At 54.7% G+C, this 12,855-nt stretch overlaps 2 protein-coding genes and 1 long non-coding RNA gene across 5 annotated transcripts in view; 2 read left to right on the top strand and 1 right to left on the bottom strand.

Annotated features, from left to right (window-relative positions):
* AP2A1 (adaptor related protein complex 2 subunit alpha 1) overlaps positions 1 to 2,489 on the top strand; it is a 33,112-nt gene extending 30,623 nt beyond the window's left edge. For both annotated transcript variants that reach the window (XM_070224742.1, XM_070224743.1), the window contains 5 exons: positions 875 to 999; positions 1,076 to 1,192; positions 1,276 to 1,345; positions 1,561 to 1,695; positions 2,049 to 2,489. In XM_070224742.1, the coding sequence (XP_070080843.1) occupies positions 875 to 999; positions 1,076 to 1,192; positions 1,276 to 1,345; positions 1,561 to 1,695; positions 2,049 to 2,126 (525 nt within the window). In that variant the 3' untranslated portion in view covers positions 2,127 to 2,489. The remainder of the gene's footprint in view (positions 1 to 874; positions 1,000 to 1,075; positions 1,193 to 1,275; positions 1,346 to 1,560; positions 1,696 to 2,048) is intronic.
* FUZ (fuzzy planar cell polarity protein) lies at positions 1,347 to 7,451 on the bottom strand. 2 transcript variants are annotated; one of them, XM_023650182.2, is made up of 11 exons: positions 7,003 to 7,416; positions 6,623 to 6,744; positions 6,256 to 6,340; positions 5,939 to 6,007; positions 5,634 to 5,738; positions 4,665 to 4,862; positions 4,465 to 4,560; positions 4,029 to 4,135; positions 3,890 to 3,954; positions 3,733 to 3,807; positions 1,347 to 2,750 (listed from the first exon to the last, which is right to left on the bottom strand). In XM_023650182.2, the coding sequence occupies exons 1-11, from the start codon at positions 7,111 to 7,113 to the stop codon at positions 2,524 to 2,526; spliced, it is 1,260 nt and encodes a 419-aa protein (XP_023505950.1). In that variant the 5' UTR covers positions 7,114 to 7,416; the 3' UTR covers positions 1,347 to 2,523. The 2 variants fall into 2 exon arrangements, with proteins under 2 accessions (XP_023505950.1, XP_070080848.1); XM_070224747.1 differs by lacking the exon at positions 1,347 to 2,750 and adding an exon at positions 3,200 to 3,413 and having other exon boundaries at positions 7,003 to 7,451.
* LOC138915942 (uncharacterized) lies at positions 2,637 to 3,393 on the top strand. The gene is made up of 2 exons (XR_011422456.1): positions 2,637 to 2,776; positions 3,239 to 3,393. It is a non-coding gene; the product is annotated as an uncharacterized lncRNA (long non-coding RNA).
* Positions 7,452 to 12,855: the final 5,404 nt, after the last annotated feature.

A 12,855-nucleotide genomic window follows, 5' to 3' on the forward strand; every position in this document is an offset into this window, starting at 1 on the left:
TCTTTCTGCTGCCCAGGGCCTCTCCTGTGTGACCAGGGCCACTCATTTTGCCTCTCTGAGGCTTCCTGTCCTCCCCGTGAAGCGGAGACCTTCTTCCTTCTCGGGTTGTTTTGAAAATCAGCACAACTGGAAACCCCTGGCGGGGGGCTGGCCTGAAGGAAGTGCTCGAGTGGGGTCCGTCCCCTCTGCCCCATCTCTGGGCCTCATTTCCACACCGTGAAGTTACAGGATTAGACCCCAAACTTGGAGGACCTTTTCAGGTCTTTGCTTTATTCATCATCGACACTTCCAGAGGCTTCCTGGAGGCTCAGCTCTGTGCTGGGCACAAGGTGGGGGCGGGAGTGGGGGAGATGCATAAGACCCCATCCTTGCCGATGGGTTGTGGACATGAAAGTAGATGGTGACAACACTGCCACCATTTTTGTGCCCTTACCACGTGCCAGATACGCTGACAGGTCCTTGTAGTGGCTCATTTCATCGAATGCTGGGGACACCGTGTCCATTTTGCACATGGGGCTGAGAGGGGCTGAGTAACTCGCCCCCAGTCACTGGGGTGGTAAGAGCTGGGGGGCGGACCCAAGGCAGCCTCCAGAGCAGAGGGCTCCTGCTTGAGGACGGTGTGCCCTGTGCCGTAGCGCAGGTTGCTGAGCCCACGGGGAATGCCAGAGTGGCTCGTACGGGGTGGCTTTGGGGTGTCACATAGGAAGGACTTCGGGGTGGGGGAAGGTGCCTTGTAGGATGAGTCCAGGACGGCAGGGCCGGCCCCTCGGGGTCCTGCAGCTTGGGGCTGCTGGGAAAGTTCAGAACCATCAGGGGGTCCATGCCCAAAGTCCCCAGGGCCGCCCCCTCCTTGCTTCCTTGACCCCGGCGGGCACAGCTGGCCGTGCAGACCAAGCGCGTGGCCGCGCAGGTGGACGGCGGCGCACAGGTGCAGCAGGTGCTCAACATCGAGTGTCTGCGGGACTTCTTGACGCCCCCGCTCCTGTCCGTGCGCTTCCGGTGAGTGGGCGGGGCGCGGGGGCGGGGCCCCCTGGGAGGGCGGGGCCTGACGGAGCGCTCCCTCCTCCCCCACCAGGTACGGGGGCGCCCCGCAGTCCCTCACCCTGAAGCTGCCGGTGACCATCAACAAGTTCTTCCAGCCCACAGAGATGGCGGCGCAGGACTTCTTCCAGCGCTGGAAGCAGCTGAGCCTGTGAGCGGCGGGGGGCGGGGCCGCAGCCTCACCTGGGGGGCGGGGCTCCCAGGTCCCTGACTCGAGCCTTTCCCCGCCCCCAGCCCCCAACAGGAGGCGCAGAAAATCTTCAAGGCCAACCACCCCATGGACGCGGAAGTTACCAAGGCCAAGGTGAGCGCCGGGGGGAGGCCGGGGAGGCGCCCCTGGGCCAGCATCCCCTCCGTGCCCCTCTCTAACTGGGATCGGAGAGCCGCGGCCGCCTCACTTCTCTCCATCTGTAAAGGGGCGTCAGTTCCTACTCCCAAGGGGTTTGGGGACCTGGTTTGCCGCTGTCTGGGAGCTGGCAGCCATCTGGCACCCTCCTGTGCCTGCCTCTTCCTCCCCAGCTCCTGGGGTTCGGCTCTGCTCTCCTCGACAACGTGGACCCCAATCCTGAGAACTTCGTGGGGGCTGGAATTATCCAGACTAAAGCCCTGCAGGTGGGCTGCCTGCTCCGGCTGGAGCCCAACGCCCAGGCTCAGGTGAGCGGTGGTCTGGGGACGTGTGTGTCCCCGTCCGTCCCTGCCTGTGCGCATTCTCTGCGCCCGCCCCTCCTGCCTCAGTGGGTTCTTTAATCGGCTTCCTCTGCTCTGTGTCCTTGTCTGGCCATTCTCCAGTCTCTCTCCCCTTTCCTCCCTGGTGTTTGTCTCGGTATCCGTTCCATGCTTGGTCTCTCTCATCCTTTACCTCCTCTGTTGCTTTTATTCTTGCCTCTTGTCCCTTCTATCACATTTCTTACCCTTTGTCCTTTTTCTTTCCTCTCACCTTTTATCTCCCCCCGGGCTCTCCATCTCCTCCGCGTCTTCCCTGAGTTCCTCCCCATGTCGCCCCCCAGATGTACCGGCTGACCCTGCGCACCAGCAAGGAGCCCGTCTCCCGTCATCTGTGTGAGCTGCTGGCCCAGCAGTTCTGAGCCCTGGACTCTGCCCCCGGGGCCGTGGCTGGCGCCGGGCAGCCCCTGGGACCGAGGCAGCTTTGGTGGATGGGGCAGCAAGGGGACCTCCGCTGGTGGTGACAGGGAAGACCCCGGGGTGGGGGGATGCCTAGGACCTTCCTCCGGCCTTTTGTATTTTTATTTTTGTTCATCTGCTGCTGTTTACATTCTGGGGGTCAGGGGGGGCCCCCTCCCTCCTTTCCCCCCCCAAGCACAGAGGGGAGAGGGGCCAGGGAGACTGGCACCTCCTCCCCTCCCACGCGCCCCCTCGTAGCCCCTCTACCCCCTCCCCATCCAGGGGCTGTGTATTATTGTGAGCGAATAAAGAGAGAGACGCTAACAGCTTGGCGTCCATGTCCATGGCTGACAGCGGTGGTCAGAGGAGCGGGGTGAGGGCGTGCAGGGTGTGGGTGGCCAGGACCCGAAGCCCATGGGTGGGACTCTGAGAAGACAGCAGCAGCAGCAGCCGCCGGGGCCCCAGCTGCAGGGCCACCAGCCGCCACCCTGTGCCTGGCTCTTCGGGCCCCGACACCAGGTAGCAGGCCCGCGGCACCTGGGCCCGGTGGGCTGTGTCCTCTGCCTTCTCCTCTGGCTGCCCTGGCTCTGAAGGAAGGACAGGAAAGGCCGAGGTGACCAGTGGGGCCTGGACAAGTGGGATGCCAACCTGCAGTAGCCACACCCATCCTGGGCTTAAGTTTCTGACTCCTGATGGGGAAGCTTGCCCGCTCCAGCCAGCTGTCAGTGACCTGAACAAGGCCACGGGCTTTTTCCCCCTCTTCCCACCTGGCCTTTGTCCCCTGCTTTCTTGGGGGTACTGTGTGCAGCCCTGGGCAATCCGATTAGCAGTACAGACCACAGGCACGCAGGTGATGCTCCCCAGGCGCCAGGGCCGAGCTCCTGGCACCATCCCGAGGACCCCGGCCCACTTACACGGGGAGGCAGGCGGGGCTGGTGGGGTCGCACAGCCAGGAAGGGACGGTCGTCTGCCCCTCCCAGGTGGAGCTCTTTACCATCTTGCTCCATTCCGCAGGGCCTTCACTGGGGCTGTACCATCCCCCTAAGTCCCTTCCTTTGTCTCTCTGGGCCTCCAGGGTTCTACGACAACTTTTCCCTCCTAACCTGGGCTCTGTGGATCCCCCCACAATGAGGACGATAGGCAAAGCCTGTACTGTGAGCAGTGGAGCGCAGCGTGTGGCTGTGGGAACCAGGCTGCCCATGTTTGAATCGTGGCTCTGCTGCTGCTTAACTGAGCCTCAGTTTTCTCATCTGTAATATGGGGATGATGATAGAACAGGAAACAGCTCTCAGCCGTGAGGATGAAGTGAGTCATCACGTAGAAAAGCACTTGGCAAGAGCTGAGGTCTCGGGTTAACTATCAGGATTACCTAGGAGGTTCTGGAACCAGGCTGGGGCCTCCCTGCCCTGCTTCCTTCAGTGTCGGTGCCCAGTCCTCAAGGAGAGCCGTGCCCAATGCATGCCCGGTTCTCCTACCAGTTTCCCCAGCCCCACCCTTTACTCCCGCCGTATGTGACTTGGGGCTCAGTGTCCCAGCCTCTGCAAAGGGGGCACTGTGCCCACCACTGACCTGTTGGGAAGTGCGTGGCGGTGACCAGGGTGTAGAAAGAGCGGAGAAGGCGCCGGCGCTGCTCAGGAGAAGGCTCTGGAGGAGGAAGAGAGCCAGGGTGAGGGAGAGCCCCTCCCTGGCCCGCGCCCCTCCCGGCCCCGCCCTCCTCCTCAGTCACCTTTATCCCCCGAGGGCTCCACGGTGAAGAGGCAACGTTTCAGTTCCAGGTGGAGGAGCAGCAGCCTGTGGGAAAGGGGGTTCATGGCCAGGGCAGAGGGGATGAGGACCCCCAGCCCACTGCCCCGTCCGAGCCCTACCCGAGGATGTCCGTGTGCAGGGGGAAGCCCGCGGGCAGCGCTCGGGGTCCCAGCGGCAGGCAGGCCCGCAGCGGGTCCAGCAGCGGCAGCCACCAGCGCTCCAGAAGCTGCAGGGGGCGTGGTCAGCGGGGGAGGCGGGGCCGGTGGGTGAGGTCAGGGAGGAGGGGCGGGGCCCTCAGGGCGGAGGGCTGAGGGGACCGAGGAAGGGACGAGGCCTGGAAGGATGCTGACCGTGGAAAGGCGAGGCCCGGAAGGATGGGGTAAGAGCGAAAGGGGCCGAGCTGTGATCAAGGCGACTGGAGCGCTGTCCAAGGGGGGGCGGGGCCCACGGGAGGGGCGGGGCTGGCCCAAGGCGGGTCCAGGGTGGACAGAGCCCCGCAGAGCCGGCGCGCGGGTACAGGGTGTGACGGGAAAGCGGGACACTGCCCGGATTCACCTGTGGATCCAGCTGGCCGAGGGGCGGGCGCGGCCCGCAGAGCAGACACAGCTCCAAGCCCGGCAGCAGCGTCAGGGTCAGAAGCCGGTGCGGGACCTGAAGCGGGGCGCAGGGTGGGCTGGCCGGAGCCTCGCCCCTTCCCGCCGCAAGCCCCGCCTCCAGGCCCCACCCCTTCTCGCGCCCCGGCCCCGCCCACTCACCGTGGGGCTCCCGTGCGGCAGGTACACCGGGTAGTCGCGAGCGGCCTGCGGCGGCAGCGAGCCCACCAGCCAGGGCAGCAGCACGGCCTCCGGCATCCCCAGCCGCCACCAGCTCTCTGTTGCTGCCACCACCCGGCCCGACACGACCAGGCTGACGAAGGCCGTGCCCGCGGCCTCAGCGAACCCAGAGAGGGCTTCCTGGGGGAAGGGAGGCGCACGGGCGGCAGTGACTCCGCGGGTGGGCGAGGAGTGGGAAGAGACCAGCATACGGTTCCCTGCCTAGCGGCCATGATCGTGTCTGTCACCCTCCTGGGCCTTCACGTGCAGCTGCAGTCCCCAAGTCGCATTGTGAAGCTAGATTACACAGGTACAGTCCTGCTACCACACCTGACACATGCTCCTGAAGCTCATAATTCTACCTGCAGCAGGTACGGCTTATTGAGGCCTGCTAAGTGCCAAGCAGGTGCAATCAACCACCTACTGAAGCTCAGAGACGTCAAGTCACCTGCTGAGAGTCACACTGCTGGGAGGCCGCCGGGCCAGGTGAATCAGCAAGAGCAGTATTTAAGGAAGGGTAGACAGAGATTGCCCAGGCAAAAGGAACAGCATGTGCGAAGGCAGGGAAGCTGTTGGGATTTCTGGCATGAGGCAGCAGGGGAAGGTGGTCCGTGCGGTTAGCAGAGGTTAAGGTGAGCAGGTTGGTGGGCGTCAGATTCCACAGGTCCTCAAACACCAAGCTGAGGGGCTGGGGCCTTGTCCAGGGGGCGATGGAAGCCACTGGAGGGCTGTGACCAGGGAAGGGGCGGGGTCCTCTCGGGGTGTAGAAAGATCCTTCTGGGGCCAAGTAGGGGCCGGACTGGAAGGCGAGAGGATGGGAAGGGGTTGAGGCAACGGTCCAGGGGTAGGAAGATGAGGACCGAGCCAGGCCTCTAGGGACAGGTTTAAGAGTTCCCAAGGCACCCCCAATACCTGCAGGAGAGACCCCTCTGGAGGAACCACACAGTCCACACACTGGGTCAGGTCCCCGATGAGCTCTGAGTCCCCCAGGAAGCTGTCGATGAGGCGGTAACTGGCCTAACAGAAGGAGAAGAGGGGAGCCTAGGACCCAGGTGGGTCCCAGATCTACTGCCACCCCCGCAGAAAATCGGCCCTGGGCCTAGCTCCAGGGTCAAGCTGCCCCAAGAACCCACGGGCTCAGGGGCTGCTAGGAGCTGTAGTTCCCAAATAAAAGACTAGGTATCCTAACTTCCCATCCCCACGTCCCACAGCCTCACCCTCAACTCCTTCTTCAGTCTCTCTACGTTGCGGATATTGGTCAATTCTTCAAGTCCCACAAGAAGAACCTAGAAAAATGATAAAAGAGAGTTAGGGGCCCAGGACGATTCGTTCTAAGAGAGGAGAGGCTGCGACTGAGACGGAGGGAGGAGGCAGCTGGGGATCTGGACTCCTGAGTGGGAGGGAGGAGGGACTGAGGGCCAGGATTCTGGGTTTTGGAGGAGGCGGGTGTTAGGGGCCTGGCTCCTGGGGCTGAGGGAGAAGGATGCTGAGAGCTCAGACTCCTGGGTTTGGGAAAATGGGCTGGGAGTCTCACCATGGCCCCAAACACCATCTGGAGTAGTCGCTCCAGTCTCAGCTCCGAGGTGCCCTCTTCAGGTGACAGAACAATGAGGGTGATGCTGGGGGAAAAGAAGGTGAGAAGGAAGAATGAGTCCAGGCCCGGGAAACAGGGCAATGAGGACAGTAGAGTCTGCCCTTGATCCTGGACGCCAGCTACGTCCTCCCCCAGCACAACTTGCTTCTCATGCAGAGAAACTCGGGGATCAGAGAGGGTAGCTGGCTTGTCAGAGATGCCACAGCCAAGCAAACATCTGGCCTTGGAGAGCTGGAAGGCCTTGTGGCATCTTCAACAAGGGCTATCTCCCGGGTCCTGTCCCTGCCCCAAGCTACCGCTTGGTGACCTGTCGTGGAAGCTTTTCCACACCACGGTCGTGTCCTCGGTCCTCGCAGAGCTCAGCTGCACCTCCAGATTCTGCCCAAACATGTGAACTCCATTGAGGGAGCCGATGACAGAGAACGGGAGCTGGGGAAAGGTGGGGGACATTAGACAGAAGCCCCCAATCCCCTCCTCCTTGGGACTCAAGTGTCCAAGCCCCCGGCCCCCTCCTCCTTCTAGATCCCCTGACCCCTCCTTGTCGGGGAACCAAGATTATTGGTCCATTGCACGCTCGGCCCTATACACTCATCTCTCAACCTTGCCCAGCCGGCAGTCCCCTGAAGACCCAGAGTCCCAGCGCCTAGCCCTCTTCTGTTTCGGGGATCCAAGGGTCCAGGGCCCCACCTGCTGGCGGGCGGGGGCGCCGCCGCGGCTGCTTCTGCAGAACAGGGGCACCCCGCTGGAGGCCGCGAGGCACATGAGATGTACGATGCCCTCCGTCCCCTCCTCCCCCATTCGGAATCCTCCCCAGTTCCCTCGTGGCGACGGCCAGTGCCCGCCTTGGAGCGCGCCCGTCGTCACACTAAGTCGGGCTGCCGTCCGAAGCCGCCAGAGGGCGAAATGGGGAGCCGATTGGAAGAGGACTAGATTCCCGCCTACTTCATCCAACGCAAACCCAGCCTCTAGCACCTCCCCCAAAGCCCTCTGGGCTCTCCTCCGCCCCAACCGGAAGTCACTGTGCCCCTAACAAAGATGGCGGCCAATTGGATTGGCCGAGCTTCATTGTCTCTCCCTGGAGTGGTTTGCTTCCATTTATTTAAGGAAGAGAATGAAGAGCCCGGCTTGAAGGTACTGACCGCGCCAAGGCGTTGCCTAGCAACCATCAGGGAGGCCAGGATGTTTTACATTCTAAATTGATAAACAGCTGTGCCCCACTCAAAGATGGCGACGGTGCCGTGCCGTTGCCTAGCAACCACTGCCACCCCGCTTTCCCTTTTATAGTGGTAAACACTATGCCCCGCTCAAAGATGGCGACCGTGCTGAGGGGTTGCCTAGCAACCACCAATCAGTCTCATTTCCAGTCTAAGAACGTAAACAGTTTTGCCCGGCTCAAAGATGGCCCAGCGCCCTTTCTTAGAGCGACATCAGACAAACCCCAGCTCCCCCCTCACCCTCCACGATGGTTTGGTCCGGCGAGCGTTGCCTAGTAACCACGAAATGAGGTGGTTGTTTTTGTTATCAGGGAAAGATGAAGTCCTTTATTTTCCAGAATCATAACAACGTCATTTTTGTAGTGAATCTATACATGATAGTATAATCATGCAGAATATGAAGCGAGTCCTCCACAAATCCTTTCCCTAAAAGTAAAAAGTTGACAGTTTAACAGAATATTCATGTTTTCATAAATATGATCACTAGGCTAATGTCGTTTTCAAACTTTCTTTTTCTATTCCACCCGTGTAAATATACTTCGTCCTTTTAAAATGTCTTTTTATGGTCTATATTACGGATGTAACGAAATCGGCTTAGCCAATCCTGTCTTGACGCGCATAGGTGCTTTCCTGTGTTGAAGTGATGAAGTGAATCTCATTATCAGTTTAATTGGCTAGATGTTTTCTCTTTTGTTGAATAGTTGCCTTTATTCATCCAAACATATTTTAAAAATGTATAGTAATCTTAAAAAACATTCATTTCTTTTAAAACATGTTTTGCCTGCATTCTGGATTTGATTCCTAATGCTGATTAAGAAATATACAGGCATTTACCCTGCACATTAAATTACACGAAACTTCTGGAGGAATAAACAGATGCGTAAAATAACAAATGAAGTAAAAATACAATTTCTCCCTGAGTTCCATGCATTTTTTCTCTAGTCCATTCATATTTACTATGACTATTGATATCTTTGGGGTTGTTTCTGCCATCTTATTTTTATTTTTCTTGTTGTTCTTCCTTTTTTTGGTACTGTATCTCGGGACTGTTTCCTTTTGCTTTGCTTTTTTTTTTCTTTTTGCTAGGAAAGCTTCACCCTGAGCTAAGATCTGTTGCCAAACTTCCTCTCTCTCTCTCTCTTTTTTTCTTTTCCCCTCCCCAAAGCCCCAGTACATAGTTGTACATTCTAGTTGTGGGTCCTTTCAGTTCTTCTATGCAAGCCGCCACCACAGCACGGCCACTGACAGACGAGTGGTGTGGTTCTGGGACCAGGAACCGAACCAGGCCACCGAAGCAGAGTGCACTGAACTTTAACCACTAAGCCATCACAGCTGGCTCTGTCCTGCCTTTTTCATATTATTTTCCCTCCTTTCTTATCTTTTTTTGTTTCCTCAATCTTGTTTTCTCTCTCTCTTCTGATTTCAAATTTATACACTCTAATTCTAATTAATTTGTGTTGGTTATCCTTGGAATTTTACAATACACATTTAATTTAGCAAAAAGCTAAACAAGATCTTAAACCCTCTCTCAAACAACACAAAAAGCACGTAACAGCCTAACTTTGGAAACTCCCTCCAGCCTAACCAACTAATGTTGTCAGCATTTTAGTTCTGACTGTCTTTATGCCCTCATTGAATATTGTTCTCACTTTACGCAGGCAATATTTATTTGTAATTACATAAGTGTTCATAATGCACTTCTTGCATCTCAGACGTTCCTTCCGGCATAATTTTTGATTTTCTTGCTTCCTGAAATACAGCCTACTGGAAAACTGTTTCTCTATTCACAACACTTCTGAAAACAGATGTGTGGGTTTTCCACACCAAACAATTCTCCAGTTCTCTGTGGACATCAACTGGGTGACTTACAAGTCAATTCACTTGTGACACTAACCACCCAGAGTTCCTTGTGGGCCCCACAGGCTAGGGGCTCAGTCCCACAGGACTGTCCCCACTTCAGATACTAATCACAAGCAATGGGGCCCCAGGTTACCCACACTTCTGAGTTTTGGGGGTTCCCGTGTGCCTCCTCCTCATGTTCGATAATTTCCTTTAATGGCTCCCAGAAGCCAGGGAAACACTTTCCTTACTATTACTGGTTTATTCTAAAGGATATTATAAAGGATAAAAATGGCGGCTGGCCCTGTGATGCAGCGGTTAAGTGCGCACATTCCGCTTCGGTGGCCTGGGGTTCGCCGGTTCGGATCCCGGGTGCCGACATGGCACTGCTTGGCAAGCCATGCTGTGGTAGGCGTCCCACATAGAAAGTAGAGGAAGATGGGCACGGATGTTAGCTCAGGGCCAGTCTTCCTCAGCAAAAAGAGCAGGATTGGCAGCAGATGTTAGCTCAGGGCTGATCTTCCTCAAAAAAGAGGGGGAAAAAAAGACACCCTTTTCCCTCCAGAAATTCCGAGAGTCTTATAAACTCTTGTGTCAGGAACCAACCAGAGACTAAGACCAAATATTATAACGAAAGATGCTCCTACCACCCTTATCACTCAGAAAATTACAGAGGTTTTAGGAACTCTGTGCCAGGAACCAGGACAAAGACTGAATATATATTTCTCATTATATCACAATATCACAATCCTTTAGAAAGTCTCTTGGAGATAAATTCTGGTTTGGCTACCTAGAATGTCTTTTCTCCCACCTTCAATACCATAGAGTTCTGGCATCAAAACTAATTTTTCTCAAAATTCTTAACATATTCCACTATCTTTCAGTTTCCATTTTTGCTGTTAAGAAGTAAACTGTCGGGGCCAGCCTCTGGTTAAGTTCGTGTGCTCCGCTTCGGCGGCCCAGGGTTTCACAGGTTCGGATCCTGGGTGCAGACATGGCACCGCTCATCACGCCATGCTGTGGCGTCATCCCACATAGCAGAGCCAGAAGGACCTACAAGTAGAATATACAACTACCTACGGGGGGTTTCAGGGAGAAGAAGGAAAAAAAAAAGATTGGCAACACCTGTTAGCTGAGGTGCCAATCTTTAAAAAAAAAAGAGGGGCTGGCCCAGTGGTCAAGTTCACGCACTCCTCTGCAGGCGGCCCAGTGTTTTGTTGGTTCGAATCCTGGGTGCGGACACGGCACTGCTCATAAAAACCACGCTGAGGCGGCGTCCCACATGCCACAACTAGAAGGACCCACAACGAAGAAGATACAACTATGTACCAGGGGGCCTTGGGGAGAAAAAGGAAAAAATAAAATCTTTAAAAAATAAATAAACTTAAAAAAGAGAAAGAAATTGGCTGTCATTCTACATACAATTTCTTTGTAGAGAGCTGTTCTTTCCCTCTGGGTACTGTTTAATCTTCTCTTTCATCATGATGTGTCAAGGGGAGCAACTCTTTTTTTCTTATGATTTTATACTTTGTGTTTCCAGGATCCAAGGATTTTTTTTTTTTTAGTCAATTCCAGAAAATATACAGCCATGAACGCTTAAAATATTGCTTCTCCTCCACTCTCTTTTTTCCTCTTTGGTCTCAAATTAGAAAAATGTCCGACCTTTTAGCTGCCATATCCCTTTTCAAGGTTTAAATATATATTTTTCTTTCTTAATATTGTACTCTGGGAAATTTCTAATTTATCTTCCACTTCACTAATTCACTCTTCAGCTGGCTTAATCTTCTGTTTCAATTACCCATTGAGTTGGCGGGTTTTTTAGCAGTTAGATAAATTGCCTTGTTTTTTTCCCCAAATCCTCCTATTCTTTCTCCATATTTTTTGATGCTGGCTGTTCCTTGTGATTGTGTGTGTGGTTGGATGCTTCTAAAATGGCTCCCAATGATCTCTGCCTTCTAGTATTTGCTGCCTTTCCTCTTGTGTGTGCACGGGACCTGAGACTTGCCTTTAACAACAGGATTTAGCAAGAGTGATGGAAGGTCACTTCTGAGATTCGGTTATAGGGACTGTGACTTCCATCTTGCTTGGATTCTTTCTCTTGCTTGCTCTGATGCAACTAATGCCACATTGTGACCTATGCAAAGAGAGGTCACGGAACCAAGGATGAGCTCTGGCCAACAGCCTGTGAAGAAGTGAGTTCAGCTAACAATTATGAGAGTGAGCACGGAAGCAGGTCCTTCTCTAGTTGTGCCTTGAGATGACTGTGGCCCTGGCTGACACCGATTAGAACTTGCGAAAGACTCTGACACATAGGACCCAGCTAAGTCTGCCTGGATTCCTCATCTACGGAAACTGTGAAGGAATCAATGTTTGTGTGGGTGTGTGAGGAAGACTGTCTCTGAGCTAACATCTGTTGCCAATCTTCCTCTATTTTGTATGTGGGACGCTGCCACAGCATGGCTTGATGAGCAGTGCTAGGTCCACACCCAGGATTCGAACGCACAAACCCCACGCCGCCGAAGTGGAACGTGCAAACTTAACTGCTACACCACCAGGCCAGACCCCTTGTTATTGTTTTCAGCCACTAAGTTTTGGGGTATTGCTTACACAGTGTGAGATAACTTACGTAATGTCCTTTATGTCTCCCACCATTTGGCACATTATGGTACATTATGAACCTGATAATTCCAATACCCGGAGCCCTGGGGGTGGGGGTTTGCACCTGCTAAGTGTTGTTTCTGTGGACTTGCAGTTGTAGCCTCCGTGCTGGTGGCCTTTGACTGTGCACTCATTATTTGCTATTGATCTGAGTCCTGTGGGAGGATTCACCTCTACTCCTCCGGGAAGCCAAGAGTGTTGGCAACCTGGAGCTAGCTCGGCTGTCCTGGAAAGTCCTGGTGTAGCTGGAGAGCCAGACTCGGTTTTCCAATTCACAGCTGCCTTCAGGCTCTCGGTAATGCCAATGCCGCCAGGTCCCCTGCTGACACTTCTACTGCAAGCCCCTCTTTCTTGTTAATTTCTGGTTCTTTCTCTTTTTGGGGGGAGGGGAAGTCTTGAAAACTATTCCTACCTCTTATGAAACCACCAATGTCACAGAAACAGTGTTTTAACACCTAACCCATCCTAACGCCAGAGGCTAACGGCCAGGCTAACATATCTGATTGTTTATTTGAGGCTTTGTAGTACCGTAATGAAAATAGTTAAAAACCAGTTAACACAATCAATCATACATTCAGCTTATCTAAAGAAAAGTTTCTGGGGCCGGCCCCGTGGCAGAGTGGTTAAGTTCGCGCGCTTTGCTTTGGTGGCCCAGGGTTTTGCCAGTTCGAATCCTGGGCGCGGACATGGCACCGCTCATCAGGCCACGCTGAGGCAGCGTCCCACATGCCACAACTAGAAGCACCCACAGCTAAAATATACAACTATGTACCGGGGGCCTTTGGGGAGAAAAAGGGAAAAAGTAAAATCTTTAAAAAAAAAAGAAAAA

The sequence above is a fragment of the Equus caballus genome, chromosome 10, assembly GCF_041296265.1.
Source record: "Equus caballus isolate H_3958 breed thoroughbred chromosome 10, TB-T2T, whole genome shotgun sequence".
In the NCBI taxonomy this organism is placed as follows: Eukaryota; Metazoa; Chordata; class Mammalia; order Perissodactyla; family Equidae; genus Equus; species Equus caballus.

Excerpts from the sequence above, each read along its gene's own strand:
- FUZ (XM_023650182.2), bottom strand. The coding sequence starts at position 7,113 with ATGGGGGAGGAGGGGACGGAGGGCATCGTACATCTCATGTGCCTCGCG. Across the intron at positions 6,341-6,622 it reads TGGAAAAGCTTCCACGACAG|CATCACCCTCATTGTTCTGT; the intron begins GTCACCAAGCGG and ends CTTTTCCCCCAG. Across the intron at positions 2,751-3,732 it reads CGCCACGCACTTCCCAACAG|AGCCAGGGCAGCCAGAGGAG; the intron begins GTCAGTGGTGGG and ends TCCTTCCTTCAG.